Source organism: Strix uralensis, chromosome 11 (genome assembly GCF_047716275.1).
Source record: "Strix uralensis isolate ZFMK-TIS-50842 chromosome 11, bStrUra1, whole genome shotgun sequence".
NCBI lineage: Eukaryota > Metazoa > Chordata > Aves > Strigiformes > Strigidae > Strix > Strix uralensis.
Window position 1 is genome coordinate 5,346,648 of NC_133982.1, and position 19,156 is coordinate 5,365,803.

A 19,156-nucleotide genomic window follows, 5' to 3' on the forward strand; every position below is an offset into this window, starting at 1 on the left:
ATAACACTTCTAACACAAACGGAAGCAATGCTTTATAACTAAAAACTTTCCTTAGTGTTCAGATAACAGAAAAGCTGTAAATTAAATTCAGCCTCATTTATCACTCAAACTAAAAATACATGGAGTAAATGAGCAGGGGGCCTCCACAGGAATACCATTCTGAGCTATCACATGGAATTGGGATTGCTCTGATCCTGAGCCCAGTGAGGTCAAACTAATCATTCTCACTACATTAATTGAGATTTACGTAAGGCCGCCATTAGATTTGTTACTTCTCCTTTCAATACTAGTGTATTTCTGGAACTCCTCTTTTAAACAGAAAGAAGAGAGATTAACCTACCTGGATTTCCAGAAATGCAATTGTTTCCAGGTTTAAGCAGAGCCCTCAATTAATGGACGCTGTCTCCCGCACTGTCCTGTCTCTTCCACGGCGATAGCGATGTACTGCTCCCCAGTTAACCTCAAATTCTATTAACTGTGAAGAGCTACGACAGTTCATTTTGAAGATCTGAGAGTAAAATATTGCAATAAATCAGGAAATGTTATTGCAATTTCCTGCCGTATAAGAAATGTCTTTCTATTAAAAAATCTAATAGTGAGTTGCTTAATATCTTTTCTTGGTTTAAATGTCAAATTTCCCATCAGTATTTATATAAATCACATATACAAAATGTGAATTAAGTCATACTACTTGTGGCATGTGTAGACAAAGCAAATCCTATAAGCAGTCAAAACAGAAATAAGATTTGATTGATTTCTGAAATAGTACTGAAAATGCTTTGTCTTCTTTGTCTAATGCATTACTAACACCCCAAAAAAACTCTTTGCTGCATATCTCAAGGGTTGACAAGTGTATCACACATTTCAGTGCCTAAACAACTGTAAGAGCCTCCAAATAATAAATTCAACGTAGATGTATGAAGAGCAAGTTTATTACTGATATATGCACGTACCAAGGTGACTGAAAAGGAGGAGGAAATACAAATAAGGAGAACAATAAAGCAAGCAAACCCGACAATATCCTATACATTAGGAAAACACCTGAAGCTCAGCAAGAGGGAAAGGATGTTCTTCTCTTGGTAGTTAGCCTGTGTCAAAATATAATCCAGACACTTCCCAGCATGCAGTTAATCCATCATATAATAAAATTCAAGATCATTCTGGTATGAATGCAGGGGGAAAAAAAAAGAGAGACTGTCATGTTCCCTTGATATTTTTAACCAAGTGCACAGCAAATGCCTCACTACTGTAACTTGTAAGTAAAAACAGAGTATCAGTGAAACTATTTTAAAATCAGAATACAAGTCATGCCCTATAAAAGGTTTTTTATGTGCTGAACTTTCTGACTTCTCTGAAAAATTCCCCCTTCCCTCAAGACAGATTGTATAGAGTCTTTCACAAATCTGTTTGGAGCTGTTCTTTCAGTCACAAAGGGATTAATGTTAGAAGGTCATGTTCAACACAACTTCTTCTCTATGAGATCTGCAAATGTAAATCTGTTCCTGTTAAACTGTCAGCATGACAGCAGTTGTCCAGCAACACAAACAGCAGTTTCTTAAGAGTTATTTCTAGCAAGTGAAGTTATGCGTCTGGTGTTTACTCTATTTTTTTGACATTTCTACATTGTAGTTTTATAAATCACTGCCCAACTTGAATAAGTCTTGCTTTTATTTACTCTAACACGTCATTTATACACTTTCAGAATAAATGGATTTACAGTAGTTCTTTTTAGATAGGCTTCCATTTTGATGTATTTTCCTAATTTTGTTTTTATCACATGTAAATGTTTTAAGCTGCATATGAGACAATTAAGTGCATCTAAGACTGGCATGCAAAGATTATCCTTCATTCTTCTGTTATAAAAGTTGTTGGATTTTGGCTCGTGGATTTAAGTAAGGGAAAAACCTGAGCAACAATTTACTTATAATCAGGCTTAAATACCCTGTGTTTGGATTTCAAAATGGCAGTCATTTGCTTTAGTAGTACCCAAATCCAACTTCCTGAGTATTCTAATTAATTGTTTCATAATACCTTGCACAAAGTATCCTGAAGTCTTTTAGACTCTGCAGACATTACAGACCTGTTTTTCTACTTATTTGCACGTAGTGCAGTTATTAACAGCTGAAGAAATAGGTTATAAAATGACACTCTTCTGATGTGGTATCTGATTTGGCATCGAACCAGAATGGCAGGATTTGATGCGAGTACCACTGTGCTCAGTTCAGCCGCAAACCAAAGAGGCAGTTGTGGAAACTCAGACAGGTGCCCGATAAATAATAAACAAGCTCGTTATTGAACAATGACTGTAAGGGATTTGGCTGGGGCCTTCAGGGGCCACCTGGCTCAGCTTTCTGCTCCGAACCAGTGTCAAGTATACATGTCATTTCTGAGACATGTTTGTGCTGCTGTTCTGGAGACTTCAACTGAAGCATGTGTAATCTCCCAAACCATCTATTCCAATCCTTGTGTTAATTTTAATGTTTTAGAGATGGCAACCTAAATTGCCTTGGTTACAATTTGGGCCTCTTCTCATCATTCCTGTCGCAGTGGGGGAAACGGATTATTCTCTTTTTCTTCACACCCATGCTTTTACATGCTTTCTGAACACTCCTACCACTTCTGCTTTTGTCATCTCTTTTGGTGAGATAGATTCAACTCGTCCAGTATTTCCTCACAAATCGTATTTTCCAGGCCTCAGATCCCATGAAAAAGGCTGGAAACCTTTCCACGTAAGCCCCATCTTTCTCCAAGCACGGTGCCCAAGCTGGACGCAGTACCCTACCTCACACCTCACCAGCGTTAAACCTCAGGATTAGGCCCTGTTTAGCTATTTGCCTGCACCTGAACCCAATGTATTGTACACCATCATTTACTGGCTCGCACTACTCGCCGTTCCCCTTTTTCCAGCTCCCCACTGGTTCGGAAAGGGCGCGGTGCTGAGGGACTGACGGCCATCACCTCAGCGGTCCCGCCAGCACCTCAGCACCTTCTCACAGGGCTGACGGGGCGGCCCCAAGCGATAGAGGCCTGGCACAGAGCGGGGCGCCGGAGGTGCCTCCGGTACGCACTTTGGGAGCCCCTTCCAGCCCCGGGTCAGCGGCGGAGACGCCGCGGCCGCCCCAGCGCGGGCGGCGGGCGGGAGCCGTGTGGGCACGGTGAGGGCAATGCCTTCACCGGCACGGGCGGCGCATGCGCGGCTCGCCGGGCCGGGCGGCTGGGGGGGGGGGACAGGCGCGGCGGCGGGCGGCCGCTGGCGGCGGGATGCGATGACATCACCGCGGCGGGACGCGCGCGGGCGGGACGGCGCGGCGCGGCGGAGAGCGTGAGTGGCCGCTCCGCGCGCCCCGGCGCGGGGGAGGGGCGCGGCGGCGGGACAGGGCGGCGCGGGGCGCGGCGGCAGGGCAAGATGGCGGCGGGCCAGCCCTCCCCCTCCTCCGCCCCGCGGAGCCCCCGAGCACTGCCCCTGCGGGCGCCTCCGGGCCCCTGGGCGGCCCGGCCCGGCCCTGTGCGGCGCGGAGCCGGGTGAGGGAGTGAGGCCGGTTGCTGCAGGCAACCGGGAAGCCCATGGCGGCGAGCGGGACCCGTGGGTGTCGGTTAGGCCTTGCCGTGTGGGGGGGCTTGGCCGGGCGGCTTCCCGGGCAGAGGGGCTCCGCAGCCCCCGGGTGTGCAGCCCAGCCTCAGCCGTGCCGTGAAGGGGCCTGTCCCTCCCGAGGGAGCTTCTCCCGCGCCGTTCCCGCCCAAGCCGCGAACGAAGTCTGTGAGGAAACTTGGAATTGCTCAGTCTGAGGGAGGTTCCAGTGCTCGTAAACCTCGCGCTTAATTTGAGGTGCACCTTTCTGGTGCTGTGGAAGTTGTATGTACAGAAGGGAGAGGCACACATACTGAGCGAACTCACTGTAAATTCTTAAACAGTGCCATAAATTGTATAAATATTTGCATTTTTAAAACTACTAGAGGTGTTCACAGTTTAAACTGGTGGTGTTCCTTTGCTGTCAGAAGGAAAATTGGTTACAAAAGCTGACAGTACAGTAGGTCTTGCAGTGCACTCGGGTAGGGTTTGCCTTTCTCTACACATTTTTCTAAGCACAGATTATTGTTTCTAAATTATTTCCAAATGCACTGCAGTACTGGGAAAATACTGTGGCCCTTAGCTCCCCCCCCCCCCCCCCCCCCCCCCCCCCCCGAATTTATACGTCAGTTTAATGAGCTTTTATTACACCTTGGTTATAATCAGGTTATTTTGGTGAGCAAAAAGCACGGTTTTCTAAGACACCTCCGTGAAGACTCCTCATGCTGGGCCTGTTCTGATGTTTGAAGTGATGCTGAAATACAATCTTACTTTGTTTTCAAAAACTCAGCTTCCTTCAACAAGCAGCTGCGGAATGTTTCAGTTTTCATAAGCTCAGTAGGTTTTCTTAAAGCATACAGACAAGCACAAATCTTAACTGCCTGTTTGTTGACATAGGTTTGGGCTATTTACTTTTAGAAAAATCAACAATTTAGGAGGAGTACAGAATGTAATATGAGAGCAAGTGAACAGCCCACTTAAAGCAGTATCATTAACGATAAAGACCATCAAAATCCAATTTTGGATCTGATTAAAGGATAATCTTGTTACCTAATTTCTGATAATTTAGAAGTGTCTTTAATGTCTGGTTAGCATCTGATTCTTCAGAAGAATAAGAATTGTTGCAGGAGAGTGCACTCTAATCAGTAGCTGGCTAGAGTTTATTTGAACCTTAAAGCCAAGGGTTTAATTTTATTTCAGAATTATCACTGTTTGGAAATGCTTGATGAACCTATAAATATTTAGTCCCGTGCACTTCTGCATTTGTGGCAATGGTTCTGTAGTTAAAAACTGGTTGAAAGTATTCAGTTTCTCAGAGCAGACTTCTACAGGAACTGTCACCGTCTTTTTTTTTTTTTAAATGAGAACAGAAGTTTTCTGTTTTATTTTGGTTCACCACTACTGATTTCTTAGTATGTGTCTGATTCATTTTTCTTTTTGAACAAATAACCAATTTGCCTGCTTCTCTATCACCGGAAAGATTATTCTGTTTGCCTTTCACTATTCTAGAGCAGTCCATGCAATGATTTGTTTTAAAGTTTTAATATTCTTTGTACTTTTTACTATGTTACTACATATACATTTACATTTTTCTGCAGGGTCATTCTCTTTGTTTTCTTCTTGGGCCTTTAGCTACTTTTAGTAAGGAGCGATGCAAACACTTTACTAATAAAAGTGTCTTCTGAAAACCTTACTGTGTTTATCTGATGTCCATGGCATAAATGTTGCTAAGAAGCTAAAACTAACTTTAGAAGTGATTGAAGTGAAAATAATTAATTACATTTATTTTGACACAGGTATGAAAACTCAATGGGGTCATCCAAAAATGTAGTAAGTGAGCCTGTTGATGTGGAGGAAGGCTATAACATGATGGTAAGGCATTCAGCTACTATAACAGTGTGGTAGGATTTTTCCTACTGCAGAAAAACTTTTTTATCTTGGGATTCACTGATAAATCTGTTAATTTATACCTTCTCTGAAAGTATTGATTCTAGAAACTAAATCAATTTAATTTATTAATACCGTGATGAGAAACCTTCATGAATTAATAATACTGTAGAAGAAATGTATTTCTTCTGTTTTTGCATCATTTCTAGTTGCGTTAGTATGTAGGTTTTTTGCACTTTAAAATGTTTCTTTCAGCTGATGCCCATTTTAAATTGCTTTCATCCAACCTGGGCAATAGTGTAAGACCATAATGTTTGGTTACACGAGTAGAGTGTTGTTCTTTGAAGTAGCTGAGGTTAGAGCTGCAGTCATTTTCTTTGAGAATGCAATGGATGAAACTGGTGGCTAAACAAATTTGTGGTCACTCCTTTTGCTTGGAGTACCTAGAGCACTTTGAAGAAGGTAACTTCTTTGGATAGTTATGTAGCAAATAGGAGGGATTCAGGTTGAGGAAGTGGTCAAAAACCTATGTATCTGTATCATTTCACTCGTATGAAGGAGGGTATTAAAGCTTGCTCTTGTTTAGTCAAATGAGAAGACTACGTTGATACCCACTAGGGTCTTTGGCACAATAGTTCTCACTTCTCTGTGTCTGTACACTTCATTATTGCTGACTGTCCTGCTAAGGCCTTCTTTAAGGGTTTGTTGTTTTCTTTTGACTGACATCTAAGTTACGGAGACTAGAATTTTAAGTCAGGCTTTAGTTTCATGATACAAAGTGCTTGGAAATGTCATGTTGAGGTACTTCTGCTTTCCTTATAAGCCTTTCTGGCTCATAAAAGAAATAATTTTAAAAGTCACTTTGGTGGGGACTGATGCAAAGTTTTAGACATACATGGGAGTAATGATCTCCAGAAATAAGGATGGAAAACAACTGTCTTGGCGTCAGTTGTGCAGGAAGGAACCTTGGGATTATAGAAGGTCACAAGTGCAGCAAGAGAAATTCTGCTGAAGAGTTAGGTCTACTCTGACCTGGGGGGTTGGACTAGACCTGCAGGGGTCCCTTCCAGGCTTTGTTATTCTGTGATGATAGTTTATGTGTGGTATCTCATGACATGTGTTACGATTGTATCATAAGTGATGAAAAGGTAATGCCATTTTGCAAAAAAACCCCATGCATCATTGTGAGATGCTTAAATGGGAGTATCATCTGTAAGATGCAAATAACCTGTCCACAGTGTTTAGCATTGAGAAAGTCTCCACTGAAGTATTTGTATCTGCTTTTGGACATTTTCTTTCAAAGGCAGATGTGAATCAGTTGGAGACAATCTGGAAGAGAAAACCCTAAGTGCTCAGAAAACTTGAAATCCAAGATCTGGAAAACATGAGAAAAAAGGTGAAAGGAAGAGGGATGGTAAGCCTGGAAAATAGGAAGACCAATAAAGGATGAAATGGAACATAACAGCATAAAAAATAATAGGAAAAAAAAATTCAAATGGTTTCCAAGTCCTCTGTATGGCAAGAATGAGTGGTCTTATGCTATAGGAAAGCCATAGTTAAACGTAATGTAGTTTGTGCTGAGTGAACACTGTCTGCTGCTGGTGGAGGATTTGAAAGAAAAGATGCAGTAAATGAGGAAAGATTTATTTCTTTGCTTACTTCATTTTTGGCAATTGGGGATGCCATAGATTAGCTTTACTTCCAGCTAAGGTGAGTGTTTGGGTCTTTTTTGAAGACTTGAGAATAAATTAATGCAAAATGCGGTCTGAACATTCTTGTGGTTTAAGACAGACACATTTCAGAGGTGATTAAGTTAAAATTGTTTGACTGCTCTGAAGTAAGCTACCACAAATATTTACATTGGGAGTTTATATGTTAGTTTGAAGTGATTTTAAAACAGTTATGTAACATTTATGGATCTTTAACTCTTAGCTCATTCGTGGAAAGTGTATTGTTAAGCAACAAGGGATTAAAAACCCAAACCAAACTTGATTCATCAGAAATGGTTACTTTTACTAAAAATTCCTAATGAGAATAGGCAATTAATTACATAGAATAAGAATGGACTAGAAGCAGTTTAGTACAGACCCCGTTTTTTATGTGCTTTGATGGGGTTTCTCTGGGCCAAAATACATAATTTGCTTTATTTAATTAGATTTTTCAGAAGTTCACTTATATAGCGGTGCTATTTTTTCTTTATTTTGGTTATATTACATGGTGATATCTCTAGGTAGGTCTGTGGAGCACTAGATGGCACACTGCGGCTTTGAAACAGGCAGTTGAGGACATCTGGATGAGAGAAACCTAAGTTAAATGTTATTACATAAGCACTGAAGTAAAAGCAGTTTCTCATTTGTGTTGCATTTCCTACCATCTTAATAAATTACAACCACTTATCTGCTATATTCATTTTTACAGTATTTTCTTTCTAAAGATGTACTTTAAACCAACGTGGTTGCAGGCTTGGGTCATATGATGGTAAGAATGAAAAGAGGAAAAATGCATCTTTTGATAAGTGCTATAGAAAATCTGTCTGTTCATGCCTAAAATAATAGTTAGATTTATGTAACTTCTTTGTTGTTAAGGGTATCTGTGTTTAAAGATAACTTGGTCAGCAGTTTTGTGCTATCACAGTACATAAATTTATTACAGGATACAGTTTGGCTTTGTTTTAAATTATTTTCTGAGGAGTAACAATACACTGTAGAAGAGGCAAGATTTTATTTAATTGGCATTTGTCAGTTGATACAAATATTTCTTAATATATTTGGCTTCAAATGTCTTGTGATGGTGTATTTTGCAAGTGTGAAGAAATATGTTTATTAGGTAAACAAAGTTCATCCTCAGTGTCTCTCATTCTGTCTTTGAACAGCTGCAGCTTTCTAGTAATAACAGCTAACTTTAGGTGCCAGGAAATACTTTCTAGGTTCTTGTCTTCTCAGTCAGAGGGAGGTGGGTTTTTATATGTTTCAGATGATTCCGATAAATCTCGTGCCTTTCTGCAGGCTCTCTCCAGTCAGCTAACACATGTGTTTTGGTCTCATGCAGTTTTTATCTTGAATAACTAGTTCTAATTTAACACAAGGTAACTAAAACATTTGTAAATTCTACTGTGATGCTCTAGCAGCACTGACAATCAATTAAAGGAAGGTTAAAAATAAGTGGTGTGCACATACCCATACTGAGGGCTGGGTGGTAACTCTCATGTTGATGAATCAGTCTGCTTATCATGCAGAAAAATGGTTGTGAAAATGAGAATGTACAATTGTTTCAGATATTTGAGGAAAACTCATTACACACGCACCCTACTTTGGATGGTTTAACCACATACTGAATGAAATTAACATATTAAAACAAAAATGTATATATTTTTTTCCATCCCTGTATTGTTTTCAGGCTTCTTTCCAACGCTCCAATAGCCATGACAAAGTGAGGAAAATAGTTGCAGAAGAGGGACGTACAGCAAGGAACCTGATTGCATGGAGTGTTCCACTGGAAAACAAAGATGATGATGGTATGTATTCAGCAGTCTTCCACAAGCTTTTTCCACTTCCATCCCTTTGTCCACTGGAGTTGCTCACCTGGAAACATGTTTCTTACATAGGATTTCTCTGTAAAAAAAATAAATGGTTATGCTGAGCGCATATAGTATAATTTTAAAGCTTTTTCCCAAAATGCACCCTCTAGTTGACGGATCACTCTATAAAACCTTCACAGTGACAGATTAGAAACTGTTTTCATTTTGTCTGTAAGCAACATCTAAGACTGTTCGTTGTTGCTGATATTATGAAGATACTTGTGTAATGTGATAATATTGTCTTAAACTGATCTGTTGTAACTTGGGAATTCAGAATTGTAGGGATGGCTTAGAACAATCCAACAAATTGCTCTCTACACTCTAAAACAAATAAGTTTGGAAGTTTCTTTTGGTATCATTTCAGTCTTTGGTAAACATCTGTGAAGAATCCTTAAGGAAGGGGATATGGGGGAACAGTTTTCCATAATGTGAGTCCTTAGAACAGTTTTGTTACTGTTGTAATATTCTCTTGTGGTATGATTATTTAAGGAGCCAGGAATTGACTAATTTTTATACTGCTCAAGCTGTTCCAGATGTCAGAACGCTGTTTTTGAGGACTTTTCTAGCTCACATGTTCCTGTGCAGGTGCTGCTGCTTTTGGGACTTAGGCAGGAGTGTCTAAAAGTAAATTATTTTTTTTTGCTGTGAAGGTGGTTGAACACTGGAACAAGTTGCCTAGGGAAACTGTGGGCAGTCTTTGTCCTTGGAGATGCTCAAAACCTGAGGGGACATAGTCCTGGGCAGCCTGCTGTAGCTGACCCTGCTTTAAGCAGGGAGATTGGACTAGATGATCTCTAGAGGTTCCTTCCAACCTCAGCTGTTCTTGTATTCTGCCAGTGAGAAAGATGTTTCTATGAAAAGTTATGTCTAAGTTACAAGATAATTAACCCCGTGTCTGAAGCAAACTGACATGGCGTTTAAACTGTCTTTGACTTGCTTTATGCAAGTGACAAGCAGAATGACAGTTAACTTGTGTTTGTCAGCTAAACATCCTAAACCTAATTACAGATGCCCACATTTACAAGCTTTGGTTTCAGGTTCTGACCCCTTTTTCTCCAGTGTTGTCCCAGCTATCCTGTTACATTTTGTATAACGGCATATAGCAGTATTTTTAGTAAGCACTAACTGGTCAGCAGAAAAACATGTACTGTGAATCATGGTTAGCTACATGTAGGAAGAGGAAATGGAAATAATTTAAGACTTGAGCATAATCTGACCCAAGTAGTATGTGCTTTGGATCATAAGCAACAGCTACTCAGTTTATTATCACGAATATGTGGATTTTTAAGTGGGCCAGCTCTGTGTTTTTATGGCAGCTTCATTTACATCTGCCTTCAGAAGATGCATTTATCTATTTGCTAGTCTTACATTTGCCTGCATGTTCTAGAGTATGGTAGTAGATTCACTAATGTTGTTGGACTAGTCATTTATGTCATGTAAGCAGAATAGAATTGGGTCCAAAGTATTTATAGAATCTGAATTACACTTTTGGGGAAGGTAGTAATATGAATGAGTATATGTGGGAGGAACAGAGACTATTTCTAAAAGTATCTTTGAGCTACTTGTGAGTTGTTTCAACTTCTGTTTAAAGAGTCTGTTATTTTTTAATACTACCTTGCTTGTAAGAAACTTCCAAGTAAGACTTTTTCCCTAAAAATGAGTGTATGTGAATTGTAGATGAATGTTTGCTCTTAACATTTTCTGCTAAAACATTAAGAATGAATGTAAAAGTGATTTTTTAGCCTTCATTAAATAGTTTTTATGTATGATAATTAAAATCTAAGTAGCTATATTAATTTTCATCTTTTGGTTGTATTAGCAGCACTGTAATTTTTAAACTTTTTGTCACTGGTTCTTTCTTCTTTTTAAAATGTCTTCATTAAATCATAGGCTGACCTTTTTGCACAATATAAAGGATCTGACGATAATTGCCTGATGGAAAATTTCCCTGTGGAAAGGAACTTGTGGCTAATGAAAGTCTGGCAGAGCCAGATCCTGTATCTCTTGACCCTTGTCTTGGCACAGAGGGTATATATGTTGGTGTCAGTGAGCTCTGATTCATTTTATGCTGATCTTTCAATATGTATTTTGTCCCTGAGGAATGATACAGCAATATTATGAATAAAGACAGTTCTTCCTCATTCAGGGGTTGTGTAAATCAGGCCAAAGGTCCAGGTTGCCTGAGCTAGTCCTGCAACTCTTCTGTACAAAGCAGAATTTTGTCTTTGGGCAGTTTCTTCTGCTCATAATGTTCAGAGGTATTGTTTTGGCAGTAACCGTGTGTGATTTAACATTTTCTATTATGTACTGTTATTCGTTATGACTTTTTGGTTTTTTACTGCAGAAACAGTGAGGGTATGGGCATTTGCTATTACTAGTGGTAGTGTTATAGAGGGTTGATAAAATGCTGGATTTGTTTTTTCAGTTTGTATCCTTTGATTTTCTGTTTCCTTTAAAAATTACATGTTTGTGTCCTTGCCATTTAACTTTTCCTCTGGAAGACTTGCATATTTTGTATAGAGGACATGGGTAAAAGAGCAATAATGAAAAAAATTGCAATCAAAACCTTCTAATTCCTTAATGGAAATACATAGTTCCTGTCAATAAGACATATTTCCTTAAAAAGGAGAGAGATTTCTGGAATGACAGGTGGCACTTCTGTTACATGTTTTGGAGCAGCACGTGCCCTTGTTATGTCAGATCTGAAATTCTAGTTACGAATACACATCAGTGACGTGAGAAAATCCAAAACATGGTGGCAATGGTCTAGAAGACATTTCAACTATTGAAATTAAAATACTCCTTCACAGAATTCATTAATATGCAGCAGATTCGGTTGGATAGGCTAATTAACAGATCAATTGACTTTGTGTCCTAGGAGGAGAGTCTTAGGACTGTGAAAAATTCACTAGTCTAATATTGTCTCCAGAATTAAATTTGCATTCCAAACCTATGGCCACCAATTGACTATTGCAGTCACTTAGATGTTGCCCAGCTTGGAAAGCTGTGATCATTCTAATAGAGGATTTCAAATTTTTTCCTTTGTAATTATTTTATATGCCTAACTTGAAATTTGAGGCACTGCACGCAGATAAGTGCTACGCACAAATTTTATTACAAAATCTAAGCTATGATATTAGCAACAGTTAAAACGTCTGAGAGGTTTGACATTTAAATGTTAATAGAAGGTAAGGTACCTTCTCAAACTCAAAGTTCCAGATGTGTCAAAATATTGGAAAATCTTGTATTTGTAACTGTTCCCTTCTTATTTCCTATTTGTTTAAAATAATTTTGGCTCTCTCCATATAGAATTCATTTGCAGATTAAGCATTTCAGGGTAAGGAAACATATTTTAGTGGTGGAAAGGTACCTGGCACACTTTGGGGAGCCTGCAGGATAATCTACAGCTTTAGCAAGAGCCTGAAGGAGTAAATAGGTTTTGCAGTATGCGATGAAAGTCATGAAACTTTGCTCTCTTTGGCCAAGTAAGGAAGCTGTAAGAGTCATGACTGGAAACATTGTGCGTAAGACCCAGCAACATTGGATCTGATTGTAACTGGCAGAATATAACATGAAGGGAAGGGTATTCTTTAAGGCTCATAAGTTTCAAACCTTGAATTTCACTGAAATGAATGAGAATCCAGTCTAGTGCTGGTAGGTGAATACAGGGCCCTTATATTCTGGATGAGACAGTGACAGTGATTTGTAAAAGTAATTTTGTGCAAAATCCATTGCTGTAATTCAATCTGGAGGTGGAAAAACATGGAGAATTTTGGTTATATCCATGCTTGCAGGCAGTCATATCTCCAGATCCCTAGCGTTGTACAGTTAGAAAAATCTGATCTCCTATTGCTCTACAAACTTTTAAATAGATGTGGTTTATAATAATATTAGAAACTTCAATATGCTTCCTCAGTTAAGGGGTCAAAAATAATCAGTCTCATCTGGTTGCTTCTTCCAGGCAGATACCTCTGCCTTACTTCAGATGAGGTTCAGGCAGCCAGGGATCCAGGCGTCATTTTTGTGAATATGTTTCTTAAGATGGACAACTGCAGCAGCTGAGCTAGTAACATGGATTCTGGAGCACAGACTGGTAATATGTAGCAATGGCACTATAACGTAGACTGACTGTCTTACAGGTTTTATAGATAACATGAAAGAAGAGAGGTGACAGAGTAGATTTCTCACACTGTGTGTAAGAACTGGAGGAAAATGCTTGCCCAGCTGTATCCTCAGATTCGTTCAAGGAGATGAAAAGAAATATAATTGAAAATTGTTATTGTGCCTGCTGAAGGTCTGATGATGAACAGTGTCATACGCAGCTGATCTCTGCCATAGTGAGAACAGAAATGAGGGCTGCTATTAATTACTAAATTTAAAGGCAATTCCCACATTTCTCATACCAGTAAAGCTATCCGAAAGAGAGAGATGAGAGGGATGATTGTTAATATAAAAGGTAGCTTTTGAAAATAGTTTATCAATGGCTTTTTTTTTTTTAATTGAGATATTAGCACCTCAGCTTTTTGTGACAGGAAGTCTTCACAAATCATAAACCCTGTGTGCTTCATATTTAATTACCAGACAGAGAGGAAATGGACTTCAAGTGTAAAATATGACTGTAGCACCCTGAATGCTGCAAAACTTTGCTATTTTATATATTTCACATTGGCAACTTAATAGCTAATGAGATGATCATCTTTTTGTCACTATTGTTCTTTCCTTAAAATACAGTAAATTCCTAGCAGGTGTTGCCCTTCATATGTCATTGAGTTCCCATGTATCTCATAGCAATGCTAGTATTGTATAGTTATGTACTGGTAGTCACTGAACCTACACATCCCCATTGAGCAGTGCTCTTGTGTTGTCACTACTTGTGAATATAAAAGGACAAAAGCAGAAAGGAAGATGTCTTCCAATAACTAGAGGTACTTTTTAGATGAAAAAGAATAATGAAGCTTGGAAATATGGCTGCTGCTGAAGTACAAAACTTTTTGGCCCATACACCTTAAGAAAAAATTAGTCCTTGCCACACACTATTTAAGTTTGCAAAACCTGGTATTCACATAAGTTTTGTTTTCTTTAAATGTCTGCCTTATATAGAAAGTGCCTGAAAACTTGGTTTTGTCTTTACAGGGGACTTGTTCAGACATTTCCCAGTTCTTAGATGATGGATTAGTATTCTGGTTTTTGTAGAATCTAAAGAGACTGCAACTTTTCTTTTGTGTTCGTCTGCCCCTTTTCAATTTTAACATATCCATATTTGTTTGTAAGCCTTTTCACTACGCAAGTTCTGTATGCATTGAAAATATTGTCTTTGCAGAATGTAAATCATGTCAGAAGAGAGACTTTGGTGATTGAAATATTTCAGTTATAATTCTGACATGGAACTGATCTGCAGTTTAAGCTTTTTAGTGAGTAGGAAGTTTTTATACATACAGTAGCTGGATCATTTTTTCCCCTGAATGCTGCTAAATTGAGTTCAATATATTAATTTGTACCTGTTGTTTTGGCTAATATAACATTTTAAAAATGAATTATCAAGCAAATAATTTTTAATTTGTTTTAAAATTAAGGGCCTTGTTCCCTGGAAAAGCCAGTGATGCAAACCAGCTGTACAACTGCTTGATTATGGCAGGTTTACAGCTGCTTTACATAACCAGAGCAACGTGAAACAGCTGGACTGTGTTAGGGAGTTTGGCCTAAGAACTGTTAAAAACTCAACTGGACAATTGTGAAATTCGAGAATGATCTCCATGGTCTAGGAAGGAACTATATTCAACTAATGCCTTTATTTGCTTGACTTCATCTGGCTAAATAATCTTGAAACTTTTACTTAGATGTGATCTGTGCTAGAAAGTACTCTCGCTATAGTTAGTATTTTGTCTTATCTTGCTTACATTTTTAGTAATTGGAGCCTGTGATTTTCATGTTATGCATGTTAGATACTAAGTTGGAGGAATAAAACTTTTTAAAAAAGTATTTTTTTTTAAATTACCCCTGAGTAAATCTCAAAGATTAAATGCAAACATGTCAGGTAGGTCTGGGCTAACCCAAATTTATCTATGGAAAGATAACTCTTAATCAGTTAAGAAATTGCCACCAGCACAGCACTGAGACCTGAAATCATTCTTTCTGACTGTGGGAATTTAAACTGGTTTTGGAAGCATAGTGGCTAAAGTCACTTCATATAAGCAGTGGAGGGAGATGTGTACATTTGAGAAGGCGTTTCAGATCTTAAGGGGACTGCTTCATGCTCTGTGAATGTTTGTGTCTCTTCCTTTGGCTACCTAAATGTAGGTAAACTAAATCAAGTCCTAAGTTCTGTTTTTCCTCATCTTTCTTGGCAGAAAATATATAAATCTACTGTTGGGTTTTTTGAACAGTTTGAGAAAAACTATATTACATTTGTTTTTCCTGGGAAAGATATTCTGTGTTTTAATTCTGTAATATCTGATTGAACAGTCATTCAAGAGCAGACTTTTTTTTTTTAATCTATTTAGAAAACTAGTATCATGTTTGATATGTAGATCGAAATGATATGATTTTCAGAGGCACTGAGCATTTAAATGTAGGTATCTGTTTAATGAAGTCTTATTCTTGCCTTTCTTTGTAATTCTTTTAATTTTCTGTGTGTTTTCTGGCATTATTCACATTCTGAACTGTGGCATATATATTTGGAATATACAGTTTTACAAACCTCTTACCTCATAAATTGTGCCCATATCAGTACATTGCAAGATGAGATATGTGCATTTTAGAATGCTCTAATTAAAATTGTTATTGTTGATGAAAACAGTTGCTCCTCCCACAGGAAAATCAAAATGGCAAGCTGGTGGAAAGACAAAGAGGGTGAGTCAAGGAACACACAAGACTGCAAAACAGGTATCTGCTTATTTTTTATGACATAAAATTTACAACCTAAAAATGTTTTGTGATATCACTGATACGTTATTGGCTGAATAATACATGTATAAAATTGTGCATACGTTGTATTTTTAAAGCATACAAGCTTCAAAGTCAAGTATTCAAAAGTTGAAAAATGACAGAATTTAGGTTATCTTCCTCAGCCTTTACTTTTGGCACTTCCAAATCTCTGGATGCATTGACTTTTTGGCATTAAAATTATTTTAAGGGAAGTGCTGTTCAAGAAGATGATACAGGATATTCTTCCTATAAGCATGCTGCTTATACAAAGGCTACCTTTCTGCCCAATTTCTAATTTAAGGAAGTACTTTATTTCTTGACCTTATGTGTTAATGGCTGAATTCAATATATCCAATTTTGGAAAAAAAAGTAGTCCAGGTGAGTAAAATTTCCAAGAGTTATGACTGGAAAGCAAGTCTGAATGAGAAGTGTCATGAAGAAGCTGCTCTTATTTTTATTCATGTTTTTTCTATGTGACTGACAATCTTTATTACATTAATAAAGTAATGCCTTAATCTTCCTGTTTAATATTTTTAACAGTTGCTTTTCTTTGATTAATGGATTTAGCCATTAGTATGGCTTTAGCCATTTAGTATTTTGAGACAGTCTGTCAGATTTTGATAATATGGCATATGGAAGATGTTATTTTTGGGAAAAAAAAAGTGTTCTGCTTCCATAGAGATGTATTTGCCTCTTTAAAGCATAGGCATGTTATTTTCCCAATTTAGTTTAGCAACTATTAACCCTGTGTTCTCTTTTCATGTACCAGTATGTTACAAACACTGTGTATCCTGGTTTTCTTGTTCTGTGAAGGTGGAATTTTATTCATGTAATTGGGGCCCCCTGTAAGGGTTTACCCTCAGAACCTTTTGGATGTAAGAGTAACGTGCTACATACTTTGGGTTCTGTCTATTTCAGTCATTTGGGATTATGTAAATACTGAATTTTCAGGAGAATACTTGATGGTTATTCAGTGGCTCTGTGTGGGATTGCTATACGAAAACTATATTGTAGAAACAGTACACTCCTAGTGGGTACAATTAATTGAAATGGACTTCTGAGTGTCTGTGCATCTTGGCATTTCAATTTAGCATTCAATGCCTTTATTTCTACCACATTTCAGACACTGGATACTGCTGTAAATTGGTGGCTTTTTTGGTTACTTTTGTTGAGCCTTCAGTTTTAATTTTCTTTTACATACAAATGGGCCACTAATCTCAAGAAAATAAACTTACAAGAAGTCTTTCATACAATCTTATCAACCTCATCTTCCTCTCAGTAGGGTGCTGGCAAATCTACATTCAATAAATTTTGGCATCCTGAGAATAAATACACACTTTGTGCTTTCCGGAACTCCAAGGCAAGTTATGGAAACTATTTTGAAAAAAAAAAAAAAAGAGGTTCAGTTTTAATGTCCCTTTCAGCATCCACACTGAGTTACTTGAGATGTAAGAAGGAATATTCCAATGTTTCTTAACTTCAAAGGCACAAAAGCTTTGCATTTTCTGTAGTTGAAGGTTTGAACTGTTGCTACAAGTGAGATAATATGAACTAGCCCCTCTGAATCTTTGCTGTTCTTGGGTGGGTTTTGTTGTTCTAGTGAGGACAAGCTTCAGTGTAGGCCTGCTAGATCATGTCTATATAAGCCATTATCACACCTTGGGTAAACATGCATATTATTTGAGGGTGGGGGGGACACCGACGCAAACTATTTTCTGGTGTGTTTGTAAACACTATGATTGTGTCTTCTTATGTAATGTGTGGTGGTTTGCAAAGTTGTTGAGCATAGAGTAAATTTTGGATAAGTGTATTGTCAAAGGCTAAGGGCTCTGACATCACTTAAAAGATTCAAAAGTAAGTACTTCTACCCAGTTGAGAATGATTTGTAGAAATTTGCAGGGTTTGAGCTTTAGAACTCTGCTCAGAAAAACTTAATTCTGTGTCCTTGTGTCTTGCTAGTAGAAAGAGAGTTGTGCCTCAAGTACTAACCAGAGTGATTTCAGAAATCTGCTAAGGGTTAGTTAGAAGCACTAGGCACAAGGATGTAAGTGGAGTTTATGTGGCTGAGTATAGCTCCTTCTTGGTGATGATGTGGGATCATTGCCTGAGCATTCTTCAGACTATGCTGTTAGGAGTATTTTGTCCTGTTGCCTGTAGAAGTACATACTTCTAATAAATATTGTTTATTTAAAACTTAGTTCCAGGAAGGGTGAATAATAAAGCTACAGCTGTACATCAGCACAGAAACGACAGTCTTGAAAAGCCTGTACCTAATCCAGCATTTCTTGCTTTTCACTGTGAAAGTTTAGTTTGATTCATTAGAAAATTTACTTAAGATGCTTACAGGTAAAGATTCTGCTGAACAATATACACATTAACTCAGAAATCCTGCTTGTGTTAAACATTTGTACAGAATATAGCAGTCTGTATAAAACATTAGTAGTATCTTTATATAAAAAATAGCTTTTATTGCAACTCTTAAATTTAAGTGAGTAGTGGCTTTCATTTCAGTAAAGTTGGTGCCAGTCAAACTTGATTAAGTTTGAAAGCAGCTTGCGGAGTTTGATCTTTTTGCGTGGAGTTTCTGAAGTGCCAAACATGGGACACGATTTGGGTTCTTCTCTGAAAACTGACTTCTGTTTCCGTGAGTGGCAGATACCAGGCTGTGACAAATTCAGATGTACAGTGTTAGAACTAATTTGTATCAGGAACTTAAGATATCATTTCTATGAACTAACCACCAACTTAATGCTTCCCTGCTTGTGCGATTGCGTTTACAAGAAATTTGGTAGTTTAGGGGTTTGCATCCTTTCAAACGTGTTCTATTGGAATATGAGTAACTGTAAATTTTGCTTAGGTTTTACATGTACACTGGAAATCTCCTTACAGGGGTAATGTAACTGCTACAACTTACAGTAGTTAACACAGTTCAACATGCCGTTTTCCTGATTAAAATATGGCTGACACATAAGAGAGATGATAAATGGTTGCCAAATATAGTAGACAGATAACATTTATTGCTAAATATCAAAACATATTCTATGACACTGTCTTAGAGATACATTTGAAAATGTGTCTTTAAAATAATGGGAATTATGCATGGTTCCCACTCCAAAACAACTGACCCTTTATATCAACAAGATTAACTGAATGAGTAGAAACCTAATCACTTTACTAAGGTCACATTTTATGAATTCAGG

At 38.1% G+C, this 19,156-nt stretch overlaps 1 protein-coding gene across 3 annotated transcripts in view; it reads left to right on the top strand.

Moving 5' to 3' along the window:
* The first annotated feature begins 3,226 nt into the window (after positions 1-3,226).
* Positions 3,227-19,156, top strand: part of SCAPER (S-phase cyclin A associated protein in the ER) — a 167,909-nt gene continuing 151,979 nt past the window's right edge. For all 3 annotated transcript variants that reach the window (XM_074880532.1, XM_074880533.1, XM_074880534.1), the window contains exons 1-4: positions 3,227-3,322; positions 5,365-5,440; positions 8,852-8,969; positions 15,844-15,914. In XM_074880532.1, the coding sequence (XP_074736633.1) occupies positions 3,267-3,322; positions 5,365-5,440; positions 8,852-8,969; positions 15,844-15,914 (321 nt within the window). In that variant the 5' untranslated portion in view covers positions 3,227-3,266. The remainder of the gene's footprint in view (positions 3,323-5,364; positions 5,441-8,851; positions 8,970-15,843; positions 15,915-19,156) is intronic.